A 17,162-nucleotide genomic window follows, 5' to 3' on the forward strand; every position below is an offset into this window, starting at 1 on the left:
GCCTGTGTCCAGTCCTGCCTTTGTACCAATTTATCCCCAAAGTTAGGAACACCTGTGGACGCATCCGTCCATCCTTCACTATACCTGCCAGACTGGACAGGTATCCTTCTGTCTCCCAACTCAGAGCTGCTGTTTCTATTGTTATACTAAAATGACTGTTTTTGAGACTGGGGTACTAACAGAGCAGCAGCAACTAACAGCCCTGACCCCTCATCTGGAAGATATAAACATTATGCTCTTATGGTATTAACAGCTGGGAGTAACATAGATAATTAGAACAACAATTAAATGTAAATGTGCTCTTTCCCCCACTAAATAGAACAGAACTGTATTGTGATTTAAATATATTTCTTTAAAAAAAAAAATTGCTAAGGTTCAAAATTCTGCTCTCTCATTCTTTCCACGTGAGTGCACACATACACAGAAACATGCTGAGGTTGTTTCTGTTGAAAACAAGAATATTAAACCTACTTAGCTTGCTCTAGCTGCTGATTATTTTTCTTCTTTCTTGGAGGCTTTTTCTTTTTGGGTTTGTTTGCATTCTGATTGTTCTGTTTGTTGTTTACACCAAAATGTCCTGCAGATATATCACTTTGTAGCAAGTTTACCAACAGTGGACTTGTTAGAGTGACATCTTTATTGACAGGAAAACCAGGATTTTGTCCACAAGAAATCTGATTCCCATTTGGTGTTCCAGTAAAAGGGCTACTGAAAGGCATCCCATGTCCAGCAAAATGATTCCCTGAAGTATTATTATTTCCTTGCATTGCCTGCATATGGGAAGGCACCATATTTGGCTGCTGTACGGGAACATCAGGTAGCATCTGCGTCATGTTCACATCATTGTTTGTTGTAGTATTGGAGTCCCCATGCTGCTGAGACATATGGGGGCCAGGTCCTGTTGGCCTTAAAACCTGTCCTTGAATTCCCATAGTCTGAGAAGGATTGCCATTCACAGGGCCTTGTTGAGTCATCATTTGCCCACTGAACTGCACCATGTTTCCTTGCATATTTGGGGTTGGTCCTCTCATCATTTGAGCTGGCCCCGTCATAACATTTGACTGGTTTTGAGTATTAAATGGCTGTTTATTTCCTTGCATCTGATTGGTCATCATCTGTTCCATCATTGAGTTCTGCTGTAGCAAGACCTGGCCTTGAGGTCCCATCATTTGATTATGTGTAGCCATCATCTGTTGGCCCTGCTGGGGAATCATTTGCTTGGGTGGGGTCATCCTTTGTGGTGAAGGACCAAGGTTTTGGTTTTGGGGTGCTACCATCATTTGGCCTTGTGGCATGAGCTGGGTACGGGAAAGAATCATCTGGTTTTGAGGGTTCAGAGATCCTTGAGCCTGAATATTCACCATCTGTCCTTGGGAGGAAACAATTTGCTGATGCATTCCCATAAGCTGGGACTGTGGTCCTTGTTGAGGTTGCCCCTGCATGTTGCCCATATTAACTTGTGGAACTCCACTGGCACCAGCCTGCTGGTTATTTATATTTCCATGAAGTCCCATTAGATTGGTCTGCATCATGTTTGGTGGGCCATGTGGTGCTTGCATCTGATTTTGATGAGGGCCAGAACCTTGAACACCTTGAAAGATAAAAAAATGTAAAAATTGCAAACAAAAAAAATACAAATCACACAAATAATATGACAATTAGAAAACAAACACCAATTTAATTACTTATGTATTTTACCAGCAAATCGCAAAGTGTCAAGACATTCACAATCTCTATGACGCTGAGCCATACTTTCATTGAAAGTAAAAAGGACAAGAGCCTTATCCAACCCAATAATTTGTACATCCATGGATTAACTTCAAATCCTGAAGCTAATCTAAGCCATATTTTAGAAGACAGAAAAATATATATGCAACATGACATTATCAGAGCTTCCTAAACATAGGAAAAGTCCAGATAGCAAACTTTATTTGACTATCAATTAAAATGTTAAGAACATATAATGAGAGATTTATTATACAATTAAAACTCCAAATTTGACACTGACTCTAAATAGAGGCTTAAAGAATTTAAACATTCATTGGAAGATTAATATCTTTACTGAAGATTAAGTGAATTATTCTCTTTGCTATTTCTAGGACAAAGATACAATATTCTAGATTTCTTTTGTGGGGAGGTTGCGAGACAATCCTCTTTGCGGGCAAAAGAGAATGAAAGAAGTTACCTCTGGAACCCAAGAAAGTCACTGCTGTGAGCAAGTGTAGATGAGGTGGATTGAGAATCTTAAGGGGACTTTCCCGCTTTTTGTTTCATCCTGGAAGCTAAATACACTGCATCTACAATACTCCCACATTCAGTTGGCAGGACCAATGTAATACTGACTAGAACAGGATAGTGTTATTATACGTCGCTGCCTGTATTACAGGTATAAAAGGCTGAATGCACACATTTTAAAGGCAAGTAAACAAATGCCAAGGAATAAAAAAAGATGATGTGCTTGGCACAAACCTGTATGCTGCACATTTTGACTTGTTTGTAGCTGAGGGGCTCCACTGTTCACAGGTGTTCCTGGTGCTGTAGAAGGCACCTGATTTTGCATAAAGTTCTGATTAGCCTGTCCTGCAGGGAACCCAGGTGGAAGGCGCTTGGGGATTCCTTAATACAAAACAGTTATTCATTAATCAAAGTCATTTTTGAGATTGGACTTCTCTGAGAGTTGCGACTCACAGAGAAACTCTTCCCATCATGTTAGGAAGACAAAGCAGCAGCAGATAGGAACCAAATCAAAATCTCTGTAGTTTCCACCCACCTCTAGTTTAGAAATATCCAAAACTGTAATTTAATAAATAAACAGTAAAGAGATAGCAAGTCTGACTTTATGAAGAAAAGATGTTTGTGCTGGTATGTCAGTAACAAATGGCAGAGTTCATCATTCCTATCTAGTGCAAAAAAAACCTGGTTAAGAAAGTGCTATGTCCTAAAACAATTATATTAACTGTACTTTCTAATAACTAATCATTCACAGAGATTATTCTTTTAACCAAGAACTCAGAGCTATGAGGATTTTGCCTGCTCCAGCATCTTTGTTTTCAATTGTTTTCCTTTTACATTGTGTCCTTGATCTAATCAACACACAGTGTGTAGAAATGTGTATTGTCCAATACTGATTATTAACTTACTGAGAGACGGGGATGCTTGTCCTTATCTGTAAAAGCACCATGCAAATGCAACATGGCACAGCTTGTGTGTGTACAAATTTTTTATTTTTAAACACGACATCTAAGATGACAGTGAAACACAGCTAAACTGACTGCTTTCTCTTTACAGCTATATATCAAAATAAGCAAAGCCTAAAAATGATTCAGAAACAGTTAACTGTGACATTGCTAATGGGTTTTTTTTCTATATCCATAGAAATATTTTAGTAAACTTTCTCTCAGTGTTCAGGCTGTGTTTATTTCATATAATGAAAAAACTAACATATACGTAAAATTAAAAAAAAGTCTTACATGGAATAAACTTGTTTTTTCAGGTTGTTAATTCTCGATTCCCCCATTTTAAAAAGTATCCATACTTAATGAGTATAATGCAATTAGGGGCTAGACTGTGACTATACATTTCCTCCAGAGTAAGGGGCCCTCTTGTATTGGGCAGCCCATGGAAGAATCCAGGGGAGCTAGTGCGAGTCCTAATTTTCTTCCAATTCCCAGGACACTCCAACAAGCAAGGTCAAGTATGAGACCCAGCTGCAAATATGGAATACAACTAAATATGGCAGAACTATCAATTCCCAATGGGTTAGCAGAAACCAAAGCCCAAGTCATTCACACTTTCAGGCATCAGAAAAATGCAGTAAAGTAAAATATTAAATTGCATATATATTAATTTTAAATATTGATTTTCTATATATTAAATCCAATTTAAAATTTGACCGTTGCTAAATAAGGAAACATTAGATGAACTGAAAAACTTGTGCTTACTTCTGAATTACTTAAAAGTAATACAGATGGTGCACTGCAAAGAGAAAACTCCACCTACCCTGCCATGCTTACATTACAATTTAATATGGATACAATATAGCACAGGAGGACTCTTAACAAAAGCAATAAAGGGCCAGATACTCAACTGTTAAAAAGAATGTGGCTCCACTGAAACAAACACACCTATGCTAGCTGAGAATCTAACAGTGAGAGTAAATAGTACTCTAAAAATAAGTTCAAGCTGCATGCCCATTGTGCTAGGGTTTTTTCATTCTGTTTGTTTTTAGTACACATTTAAATAATAGAATGGGTTTTATTTTAATAAATTAGCACTAAGGAAGGAGGGAAACTATTAGAAAAGATGGAGTGAAACTTAAAGCTATATTGCCTGAAAAGTGAATCCCAAAGAGTAATATAAATTAAAGTGGAAACTAAACTGGAGAGTCTAGGATTGCTGAGGATCTTGCAAATTGAGAGTTTGGCATCAAAAAGGGTTGAGAATACCTTGCGAGTCAAGGACAGAAAATTGACATAGATTAGCTGGCAGAACCTGAGAGTATGAAGCAAGGGCAAAACACTTGAACAGTAGATGCAGAGTTGAATCCAACCAAAAAAATAAATCAATCAAATGCAAAGAGCAAGGACTCTAAATGGATGAGTCTCGGCCAGACCAGTAAGCCAGGATGAGAACGTTACACCTACAGCACACTGGGGAGACTCAAGATGCACAACATGAGAACCTGGGAAGCCAAAATAGATGTGCATCAGGCAAGGGGGAAAAAAACAACACAAAACACTCAGCATGGTTTAAAGTTTGTTTTAAAGATGTTTTCAGAAATAAAAGAAAATCTGCAAGAATTTAGCAACAGCCTGAACGTTGTGGCGAAAAGATACAGTGGTTTGAAAGTAGCTTTTCAAGGAAATATTGAAAGCATGAATGTTAGGAGATACCTCTGCAGCAGAGAACTAAGAAAACTTTAAAGAGAACAGGAAAGTTGAAGGCAGCAGATAGGTGGAAGTCAATAAGGATGGAGAAAAGGCCTTAGAAACTACCCCAAACCATGTCCTTAGTAACCTTGATTAAAATAGTTTCTGAAGTACTTGAGCAGAAGCTGGACTGAGCTGACCCAAGAGGATGTCAAGAAGAAAATAAAGCAGCAGATAAAGCAAGATGATGTTGCTCAAGAGGCAAGCAAGGTCAAAAGAAGTTTTAATTTTAGAATACCAAAGTGTGGCATATTTACAGCAGAAAGAAAAGAGCTATATAAGAAGAAGGGGGATGACAAAGGAAGCAAGATAAAAGAGGAGGATCAACATGTATCAATGGTCTGAAGGAGGCAGTGAGGCTAAAACTCAGCATCTATGGCAGTGATGAAACAAAAGAGGACAGAGGGGTGAAGGGGGCAGAGAAGAAAAAAGTTTTCTTCATCTGCTATCAGTTTTCTCTGATGAAGTATCCTGTACAATGGGAGGCATGAACAGGTCAAAGGAGGAGGACAGGAGAAAGAATAAAATAAATAAGCAAACAAACCATTTAGATTTGTGATCACAGTCAAAAAAGCATTGCTGTATTGATTTCTGTGCTTACATGTTACCTTCCAAATTAGCACTGTAACAGATGATAACATGCTATCAAGACAGCAGTAATTCAGTAATGACATAACTATGAAGTAAAAGGCATCTTCACCATTGTGTGCATAGAAAAAACAAGTTGTGAACTTATTCAATGGAGAAAGTTTTGAAAATCTATTTAAAAAAAAAAACAACAGTTTAAAGTTCTACCACTCTTGCTACAACTTATTTTTTTGAGAACCTAAGTCTCAGAATTTCTTACCTCCTAAGCCAGGATGTAAACCTTGTGGACCCTGGTTTTGCTGCTGCATCACCATGAAGTTGGGGGGTACACTGCCCTGTTGCACCATTTGATTACGGCTAGGAGAACTGACAGACTGCTGAAACCCCTGGGGAAGTGTGTTATTCTGGGGAGGCCTTGGTCCCATCTGCTGCTGTGTTTGGTTAACTGTTGGAGATGATGCAGGAGATCCCTGCTGGAAGGAAGAGGGAGAAGAGGCAGGAGACTTGTTGGTCAGGTGGGGTTGCTGTAGTGGTGTGGGAACCCGTGAGGGCGCTCCCTGAAGATTTTTCATTTGAGGAGCAGTAAATTGGCCAGGATTGCTCATTTGAGGAAAGTTTGAGTGAGCCTGAGAAGCTTGCTGGCTTCCAAAAGGATATGGAGGAGGAGGATGGGAGGGAGTCTGTACTGTTGCTAAAGATGGTCTTGCTTGGAGTTGCTGCTGCATTTGTCCAGGCAATGGAGCCTTTTTCCATCCCTGGTTTACTGTCAATGTACCCATTGTTCCTTGGGTTGGAGGAGGCTGAAGTGCTCCAGAAGGCAGCTGGTTCCAGCCAGGAGGAACCGGAACCTGAGCTGGTGTAGTAAATGAAGGTCGAATAACCTGCTGGGGCTGCTGATGTGGTTGTGGGGGGCGTGGCTGAAGCTGTGACTGTTGCTGTAGTTGTTGAAAGTTGGCTGGATTCATTTGCCTGTTCACAGGAACTGACTGCATTGAATGGAGCTGAGGAGCTAAAGATCCAGAGGGATGATTTTGCTGCTGGATAGTTAGTCCAGACAACAGTGGATCCATTCCATCTATTGAAACAGCAAACAAAAGTGAAAATAAGTAATCCACTGCAGCCAAAAAAAGAACACAAAACAAGAAAGGGAAATTACTTGCTTGCATTTGCTTTCTCCGCTGAAGTTGGGGTCCAACAAAAATTCACACTTCAGTGTTCCAATTTCTCCAATGTATAGAATTAGTAGTATTCTAAAAGATGCCAGAAATTCTGGGAAACTTAAGCTGCTAGGTCATAAGCATGGTGGAGAATGTAAACACAGGATTATGGCTCCAAGCAATTGTTCCAGTGGACAAATGTAAACTTTACATGCATTTTTGGGATTAATAAAACTCCAAACTCTGAAGGGAAGTTGGAGCAAACTATCATATATGATGATGTCATAAGATAACATTTCCAGACAAGCAGTTAATATTTTCTGTAAATGCAAATGACGTTTTGTATGTTGTTCCAAAGGATCTTAAAGGAACTTATGTGGGCAAGCAAAAATGATCATTTAACAGGAAGGCAGGCCATCTAATCTCTCTCTGTCTCAATAGTCTTAAATTTATACAATCTCTACCAATAAAATGGGAAGACAAACCAGATCTTCAAATTCCAGCCAACTACTCTTGAAAAGTATTATTTTACAAAGAGGCATATCAGTTCAAACCTCTTCCGTAGCTCCTACCAACCATGATGTTCCTGGTCATTCATTTTACAGATTCATATAAACTTACAGACTAATAAGCTTTAGATTCAAATGCAAGTTTCTCAGTATAGAAAACTTATTATTTTGTGAAGCATATAAAGTAACAATTCTATTAAGCCTTAAAAAAAAGGGTAGACTCTTTGCAAAAGCTGCAGGTGTTCAGCACTCTCTACAATGTGGGAAGGTAGACTAATAGTTTAGGTGCCTAATTTAAACTGAAACAAAGACCCAGATACACAAAGCCCTTATTCCAGAAATAAGGGAGACCAAAACCAGACATACCTGCATTGCAAAAAAAAATTTAAAAAAAAATGCAGCCACTCTTGACCCCCTTGCTGGTAACCTCAGTAATGAGACTGAGAATGCACAGCACAAGCACCACTCAGAAGTGATCCCTTCAAGGCAAAGAGACTGACAGAACAGTATGTGGGTAAAATGTGTTTAAGCGTAACAGGAAAGACTATTAAACAATACAAGAGCATAAAATAATTGAAAACATGGTCACCTAGATGTTATATTTTTTTCTTAAAATTTAATATTTTTAAGAGAAACCTTTTGAGGTTATGATAAAAATGTCTTCCACTTTAACTGCCAACTGTATGCTGAAGGAAGAAAGTATTCCAAGTAATTTCACAGTAACGAATCATCAATAGCACTAGTGACAGGTCGGTGCTATTACTGTACATGTTTGCTACCTGACTGCGATGTAGGTCGAGGTGTCCTGGGTTGCAGCTCTGCATTAGCTCCACCTGTCATCATAGAAGAGGATACATTTCCACTCTGGGACATCATGACAGCTGCAGGATTGTTCATTCTTATTAATCCTAAAAAAATAAAAGTTATGAATTGCCAAATCTTAACTACAGTCTGTCACATTGTTGAACAATGCACAGCAATGTTTTCCAAAGGAAAATAGAAGTTAAAATGGCATTAGTAACTTTTTCAGTAATTTGTTTCTTTACATGTAATGACTCTTTACCAGCACAAGTTCAAACTGAACTTGAGGGAAAGCCGACTCCTTTTGGTTAACTTTCAGCTTGAAAGTTTACATGGCAAGAAAAAACATTAGAAAAAGAGATGTCTAGAAGAAACATTTTTCATAACTGCAGCATTTGCCAAACTACCAACAGGGGTGCAAAGTGCTGAGAACCACCCAAAAAACTGAAGCTTTAAAATGTTTCCAATAACTCATTTATCTGAGAGACTGTAAAAAGAACACCAGAATTCTCAGCATTATTTTAAAATGTTAGATGAACACATGTCTCTAGGACAGATAGTAAACAGTCATTACATTGAAAGTTGATCATGAGTTGAGTTGCTTGAAAAAGCAACTTGACTCTGGGAAAGGGCTAGAGAGCTACAAGACCGAAACAAATGGCACAAAAAGGAAGCAAGGAGGTCAAGATTCAAAATAAATCCATTGCATGTATACAAATGCGTGAAGTGTGGGGAATAAACAAAATGAGATGAAAGCCGCAGCCTGTGAAAAGAACTATGATCTGATAGGCATCACCAAGACCTGCTGGGACAGGTCCTTTGACTAGAATGTGAACATCAAGGGTTACACTCTATTTCAGAAGAAAAGGATTGGGAGAAAAGGTGGTGGTGTTCCCTTGTATGTCAAAAATGCATAAATTTGTTCCCTGGTTCAGGAGGAAGACAACAGCAAAGCAAACTGCATCCGGGTAAAGATAAAAGGTGAAAGATGCAGCAGTGATATAATGGTGGGGATTTATTATAGGCTACCTAATCAAGAAGAAGAGGTGGACAATGCACTCTTGAAGCAGGTGACAAATCTATCCACACGCTATGGGATGGGAGACTTCAATTTTCCAGGCATCTGCTGGAAGATCAATGCAACCAAACATAAAATGTCAAACCAGTTCCCAACTAGTGTGGAGGACAACTTTCTTTTCCAGAAAGTAGAGGATACAACTAGGGGATTATTTGTCTTGGATCTTGTTCTGACCAACAGGGAAGAACTGGTGGAGAATGTGAAGTTGATGGGTAACTTGGGAGTTACCCAGGTGAGGCCTAAACAGTGCCAAGTAAAGAGGTACTATCACCTCCCATGTCTGGCACCTAATGCTTCTATTAATGCATCCCCAAATCTTTTGATGGATAACTGGGGAGGAAGAGATCACAATACGATAGAATTCCAGATCCTGAGATGGGGAAAGCATGAGGTCAGCAAAATTAGGACACTAGATTTCAAAATGGTGAATTTCATTCAATTTGAGGAGCTAACAGGCATGGTGTCACAGGAGGACAGATTGAAGGATAAAGGTGCTCAGGAGGGCTGGAAGCTTCCAAGAGGTACAGTATTGGAACGATGGAAATAGAAGGACTGGAAGGGACCTGTAAGATCAAGTCCGGTCCCCTGCTATGGGCAGGAGGTTATCGGGCTCAAATGAGCTCAACGAGGTACTTGTCCAGCCTCCTCTTGAACAAATTCAGGAATGGCGACTGTACCACCTCTGGCGTGTTCCAGATTCTAGATACCCTTACAGAAAATAAGTTTTCCCCCATGTCTAACCTGAATTTTTTCCTCAATTAGTTTGTGCCCATTGATCCACGTCCTCCCAAGGGGTGCCTTTCTGAAGAGTTGCTCCCCTAGATCTTGGTGTTCACCTGACATACTTGTAGGCAGCTATCAAGTCACCTCACAGTCTTCTCTTACACAGATTGAACAAACCCAGTTCCCAGAGTCTCTCCTTATAGGGCCTACCATCTTCCAGGCCCCTAATCATATGGGAGGCCCTTCTCTGTACCCTTTAGAGCTTATCCACATCCTTCCTGAAGTGCGGTGCCCAGAACTGGACACAGTACTCCAGCTGTCACCTCACCAACACTGAACAGAGGGGGAGGAGCACCTCTCAGGATCTATTCGCAACACACTGACTGATGAACACCAGAGTTCTGTTTGCCCTGTTGGCAATTTCATCACAATGTTAGCTCATATTAATCTTCTGGTCGACTGTCACCCCCAGATCCCTTTCAGATGCAGTGTCAGCCAGTGGACCACCACCCATCTTATAGTTATGATGAAGGTTCTTCCTACAGATGGAGGACCCAGCATTTGTCCCTACTGAACTTCATCTGATTGAATTCAGCCATAGGACCAGTCTGTCAAGGTCACCCTGGATCCTTCCCCTATCTTCGGTTGTGCCTGCATTACCCCACAGCTTGGTGTCACCCACAAACTTAATCACTGCGCTTCCCACTCCCTTGTCCAAGTCATTGATAAAGATATTAAAGAGTATGGGCCCAAGCACTGATCCCTGGGGAACACCACTGGAGACAGCACTCCAGGATGAGGCAATCCCATCAATTACAACTCTCTGGGATCGGCCTCTGAGCCAGTTGCCAACCCACCTCACTGTAGACTGGTCTAAGCCAGTACCCTCCCGCTTAATTGAGAGAATCTAATGAGAAACAGTATCAAAGGCTTTGCTGAAATCTAGGTAAATGATGTCAACCTCATGTCCCTTGTCCAGCTAGCTAGCTACCTGGTCATAAAAGGACACCAGGTTTGTTAGGCATGACCTACCCTTGATAAAGCTGTGCTGGTTGCTTCTTAATACCCCACCAGTTGTGAACTTGTGGTTGATGGCCTCCTTGACAATTTTTTCAACGATATTTACCAGAAACTAAAGTCAGACTGACTCGTCTACAGTCTGCAGGGTCATCCCTCTTCCCTGTTTTTCCATTGCATATATGCTCCTTTTTACTTTTTCAAAAGTTCCCTAATACCCCTGTTGAGCCAAGTGGGCCCCTTTCCCTCTTTTTGAGCAGTGAGAATTGCCCCCTTAAGGAAGCACCATTGTTCCTGAACTCCCAAATCATCCAGTTGCTGGTCGCAAAGGGCCTTTCTAACTAGACTCCTGAGTTTACCAAAATCTGCCCTTCTGAAATGTAGGACTTCTGTTCTACTGACAGAATTCCCAGCCTTTTGGTGGATGGTGAAACTAATCAGATAATGATCACTGTCGCCCAGAGTACCTCCAACCTTCAGGTCACCTACCATGTCTTCCCCTTTGGTCAGCATCAAGACCAGAGTGGCTTTGCCCTTAGTTGGTTTTTCCACAGCCTGTGGTCAAGAACAGGTCGTCAATAGCTGCCAAGAAGTTGGATGGTCTGCTGGAGCTGGCTGAATGGTCTTCCCAAGAGATGTCAGGGTAGTTGCCATGACAATCAGGTTTTTTGTGCTAGCTGCTTCAGTCAGTTCCCTGGAGAATGCCTAATTGCTCTCCTCTTCTTGGTAGGGAGGTCTCTAATAGCCTCCTACCATGAGGTCCCCTTCTCATTGGTCCCCTTGTATCTTGACCCAGAGGGTCTCAAGTGACCTCTCCCTGCACCAAATGCGACCTGCAGGGAGGGCCACCCCTCCTCCCTTCTTCCCAACCCAATCCTTTCTATAAACCTATAGCCCTCAATATCCACTGCCCAGTCATATGTATCAACCCACCAGGTCTCTGTCAACCCAATGAGGTCAAATTCCTTGTCTGCCAGAAGGTGTGCTAGTTCATCCTGTTTATTGCCCATGCTTCTGGTGTTCCCCTAAAGGGAGGTTACCCTTAGTCACCTCAGGTTTTCTGTCACTCTGCCTGTGTCTCAGGATGCTGGTACTCATCTGGATGTCCCCTACATGAATGCCCTCCCATGGGTCTTGGCTAGAGGATTTGTGTACAGCAGTGGAATCCACCCTCACTCCCCCAGACATGCCTAGTTTAAAGCCCTCCTCAGCAAGTCGGTGATTCTCGTAGAGAAGAGCTTCTTTCCTCTGCCCATGAGGTGAATACCATCTCTTGCATGCAGACCAGTGCCATTGAACTGCATGCTAAGGTCAAGGAATCCAAAACCAACACAGTGACACCATCTCCAAAGCTTTCGGTTGACTTCCTCCAATGCATTCCTCCCTCCGACAACCAGTCTCTAACTGGGAGGATTGAGGAGAAGATCACTTGTGCTCCTAGTTCTTTAAGCTTCACCCCCATGGTCTTGTAGTTGTTCATGATTCTCCTGCGGTTGTTTCTCGCCATGTCGTTGGTACCCACATGGACAAGGAGAATAGGGTAATGGTCTGTAGGGCGGACCAGCTTTGAAATCCTCGCCATTACATCTCAGATCCTGGCTGCTGGAAGGCAGTAGACCTCCCGAGCAAAGGGGTCTGAATGACAAATGGCACCTACTGTTCCACACAGCAGGGAGTCTCCCACAACAATTACCCTTCATTGCTTCCTTGGTGGGGGCGGTTGTTCCTTAACTGTCCTCGGTGCAGAGAATGCAAATGTTTGATCCATCAATGGTGTGAGGGCTGTGTAGCTGTTGTGTGGGGCTATTGGTGGAGCAACTGATGCATGTTGTGAAAACCCAGTAAGAAACTGTCCTGACATGATGGTAGCACAAAAAGAATGGCGAGACCAATGTGTCTGCACAAGAAGCTTCTAAAATGCCTCAAATGCAAAAGGAAAGCATAAAAGCAACAGAAGAATGGACAGGTCACCAAGGATGAACATCAGGAAATAGCAAGAACCTTCAGGGACAAAATCAGGAAGGCAAAGGTTAAAAAAAACAAAAACAAGCTGCACCTAGGAAAGCAGTTTAAGGACAACAAGAAGAGATTCTATAAGTATGGTGGCCAGAAAAGAAGGACCAAGGAAGCTGTGGGTCCTCTGTTAAAAAGCCAGTGAGAACACCTAACTGAAGGTACAAAGAAGGCAGAGCTACTCAACAGCTACTTTACCTCAGTCTTCACAAAAAAATTAAGCTGCAGCCAGAAACCTAATATTAATTATCTGGATAAAAAAGGGGGCAAGCTGAGGGAGGAGATAGCAAGAGATGGTCAGAGAGCTTTTGTTGAGTCTGAATGAATTTAAGTCAGCAGGCCCAGTGAGCTTCATCCCAGGGTCCTGAAGGAACTGAGAGGATCTCTCAGAGCCCTTGGCAATGAAATCATGGGAGGTAGGCCAAGTACCAGAAGACTAGAACAGGGCCAACGTAGTGCCCCTCTTTAAAAAAAAAGGCAAGGAGGAGGACAGGGAGAACTACAGAGCGGTAAGCCCCACCTCAATACCTGGGAAGTTGCTGGAGCATATCCTAAGGAAGATCACTTGCAAGTATCTGGAACAGGAAAGGCTGATTGCAGGCAGCAAGCATGGATTTATGAAAAACAAATCATGTCAAACAAACCTGATCTCCTTCTTTGACAAAGTAACTACCTGGATGGATGAAGAGAATCCTGTGGATATAGTATATCTGGACTTCAGCAAGGCTTTTGACAAGGTCCTACAAGGCCTTCTCATACGTAAATTGGAGAAACGTGGGCTGGACAAAACTACTGTAAGGTGAAGAGAAAACTGACTCAATAGGCACAAGCAAAGAGTAATTAATGGGTCCACGTCAGAATGGCAGGAGGTTTTCAAGGTCTGTCCTGGGCCCTGTGCTGTTCAACATGTTTATTAACAATTTGGATGCTGGTGTAGAAAGCTTCTTGAACAAGTCATCTGCAAACAACACAAAACTGGGAAGGATTCTGAACACACTGGAAAATGGGAGCACAATTTGGAAGGATCTCAACAGATTGGAAAGTTGGGCTGAAGCTAACAGGATGAAGTGTAATGTGGACAAATGCAGGGTGCTATACCTCAGGAGGAATAATCAAAAACACAAATAAATGGGTGACACCTGACTGGATGGCAGTTCTCTGAAAATGGACTTTTTGCTAGACAACTGTGGGATTGATGCCTACAGTCAGATGGGTCGTAAATTGGCTGAGGGACCACACCCAGAGTGATGGTGGACGGGTCATATTCGATCTGGAGGGATGTGGGCAGTGGGGTCCCTTAGGGCTTGGTCCTTGGGCCCGCGCTGTTTAATCTCTTTATTAGCGACTTGGACAAGGGGGTGAAAAGCACCCTGTTCAAATTTGCTGACGACACCAAGATCTGGGGCGAGGTGGGCACACTAGAAGGGAGGGACAGGATACAGCTGGACCTGGACAGGTTACAGGGGTGGGCGAATGAGAATAGGATGGGATTTAATACTGACAAGTGCAGGGTACTGCACTTGGACAGTAAGAGCCAGCAGCATACCTACAGGTTGGGGAACTCCCTTCTCAAAAGCACAGTGGCAGAAAGAGATCTTGGAGTCATTATCGATTCCAAAATAAGCATGGGCCGCCAACATGAGACACAGTCAGTAAAGCCAACCCCACCTTGTCATGCATCCACAGATGCATCACAAGCAGGGCCAAGGAGGTGATCCTCCCCGTCTATGCAACACTGGTCAGTTGGAATGCTGCATCCAGTTCTGGGCGCTGCACTTTAGGAGAGATGTGGCCAGCATCGAAAGGGTCCAGAGGAGGGCCATTCACATGATCTGGGTTCAGCAAGGCTACAGGACCTGAACCTGTTCATCCTTCACAAGAGAAGGCTGAGAGGGGACCTGGTGGCCATCTACAAACTTATCGGGGGGACCAGTAGGGAATGGGAGAGACCCTGTTCACCCATACACCTCCCGGAGTAACCAGGAATAACAGCCATAAGTTGTTTGAGAGTAGGTTCAGGCTGGACATTAGAAGATACTATTTCACAGTCAGGGCAGCTAGGATCTGGAACCAACTTCCAAGGGAAGTGGTGCTGGCTCCTACCTTGGGGGTCTTTAAGAGGAGGCTTGGCAATTACCTAGCTGGGGTCATGAGAGCCCAGTATTCTCTCCTGCCCAGGGCAGGGGGTCAGACTTGATGATCTACTTAAGTCCCTTCCAACCCTACATCTATGAATCTATGACTTTGAAGCCTTGGTAGACCACAGACTCAATATGAGTCTGCAGTGTGATGAAGCCTCATAAAAGATTTTGGGCTGCATTAATAGAAGTGTTAGGTGCAAGACATGGGAGGTGATAGTGCCTCTCTACTCGGCACTAGTTAGGCCTCACCTGGAGTACTGTGTGCAGTTTTAGGCCCCACATTTTAAAAGGGATGTAGAGAAGTTAGAGAGGGTCCAGAGGTGGGCAACAAAGATGATCAAGGGTGGGCTTGGAAGGCAGGTCAAATGAGGAGAGACTGGAGGAGCTATGTTCAGCTTGTGGAAAAGGTGCTTAAAGAGGAGACATGAACAGCAATCTTCAAATAGTTGAAGGGCTGCCATAAAGAGGAGGGAAAGCACCTTTTCCCTCTTGCTGCAGAAAGGAAGATGCAGACCAGTGGCTTGAAGTTATAGCAATGAAAGTTTAGATTGGACAACCAGAAAAACTTCTTCACTTAGAACAACAAGGCAGTGGAATAGACTGCCTAGGGAAGTTGTGGACTCCTCATCACTGGAGGTGTTCAAGAACTGGTTGGACAGCCACCAGTTGAGGATGATCTAGGTGCAGCTAAGCTGATTTTCTACCATAGCGATTTCCCATGCTTCTGGGCTTGCTGGCTACTCTCTCCCCCACCACAGTTTTTTCTGCTATGCATGTCATGGTATTTTTAAGCTTCCCTGGAGGCATTGGGTGTTGGCTACAGCTAAGGCTGGGGACTTCAACTGGCATGTGCCAATTCTCCTGCCCAGAGCAAAGCTGAAGGTTCCTAGCTAGAGGGTCTTTCCCCTCTGATCAGGGTCAGATCAATCACCATGTCTGGGGTCAGGAAGGAATTTTACCCCATGGTCAGATAGTATGGACTATGGAGTTTTTTTGCCTTCCTCTGTAGCAAGGGACGTGGCCCTCTACCCAGAATCTCTTGAGTACATTGACAACTTTTTATAGAAGCAAGGATATTGGCTGTCACAGTTCCCCTGCTTTACCAGCAGCAGGCCAGGGTGTTAAATATATGTTTTGTCAGGGTTGAAGGTATTCTTAAACAGAGTTTAGTTTATGATTGTATGGGGTAGTTCGAATAGGGACGATCCTGCCTCAGGCAGGGTGTTGGACTACATGACCTCTGGAGGTTCCTTCTAGCCCTACTTCTTGTCATAACCCAAAGATATGATTTTGTGTGTGCTTCGGCACTAGAATTATACCCACTACATTGCAGCTTCGTTGCACGGTGGAGTTTTCTGCTGCAGAGGAGAACCCCGGTGCAAGGGAGAATTTCCCGCCAATTTGTAGCTTCCTTTACAGGGTGCATTGCTCAAGTTGCAAGAGAAATGCACGGTGCAAAGGAGTTCCCGCCACCCGCATGCAAATTTGTTCCCCACTATTGGCTAGTTCTAAATTATTCCCACGTGGCGGCTAATGATTGGCCTGCTAGCCGTATAAGAGGCTCGAGCGGTTTCCGCCCAAGCCGAAGAGGACTCCACATCCATCTCGTGGGGACTCTGGGTACACGGCAGGGTAATAGAAACCCTGTGTGAGATTCAGAGGAGTTTGGCAACCTGATCCATCGCCCACCTCTTCCCGTCTTCGAGCGATAATTCTTTATAACACGTATCTACGAAGTTTCTATTTCGGTGGCGCGCTTGTCCAGGGCATCCGGAGCTCTGTTTCCCTCCACGTGATTGTTCGTGTTGTTTTGTCTGTAACCGCAACTCAAGCAAGTTTTCCAGCTTGCACAGCAACCATCTTTGGTGTAAGTAAACAATCTTTAAATCTACCATTACGAGTCCGTGCCTAATTCTAGCGTGTCGCGCGTTCTCTCCGACCCCACGTGCCCGGGCTGCTGGCCACAGCCCGTGCAGAGCACAAAAAAGGGCCCGGCTCGCACACTTCTCTACAGCTTTATGACTATAATCACCAAATTGACATTTTACTAGGAAGAAGTTTATAGTTTTCTAATGCAATTATGTAAACCATATGCAAGTATCTTATTACTTTCCACAGCAAGATGGTTTCTGGTAGGCTCCAAAATGCTAACTCCAAACCGGTAAAGGTGCACCAATAGAGATTTTTTTTTTTTTTTTTTTTTTTTT

At 42.9% G+C, this 17,162-nt stretch overlaps 1 protein-coding gene across 1 annotated transcript in view; it reads right to left on the reverse strand.

Annotated features, from left to right (window-relative positions):
• The window catches only part of NCOA6 (nuclear receptor coactivator 6), a 78,488-nt gene that overhangs the window by 39,167 nt on the left and 22,159 nt on the right, over nt 1-17,162 (reverse strand). Inside the window, 4 exon segments of the mRNA XM_006024688.3 lie at nt 472-1,591; nt 2,470-2,616; nt 5,776-6,591; nt 7,962-8,090. Coding sequence (XP_006024750.1) covers nt 472-1,591; nt 2,470-2,616; nt 5,776-6,591; nt 7,962-8,090 — 2,212 coding nt within the window.

This window comes from Alligator sinensis, unplaced genomic scaffold, assembly GCF_000455745.1.
Source record: "Alligator sinensis unplaced genomic scaffold, ASM45574v1 scaffold511_1, whole genome shotgun sequence".
Taxonomy (NCBI): domain Eukaryota; kingdom Metazoa; phylum Chordata; order Crocodylia; family Alligatoridae; genus Alligator; species Alligator sinensis.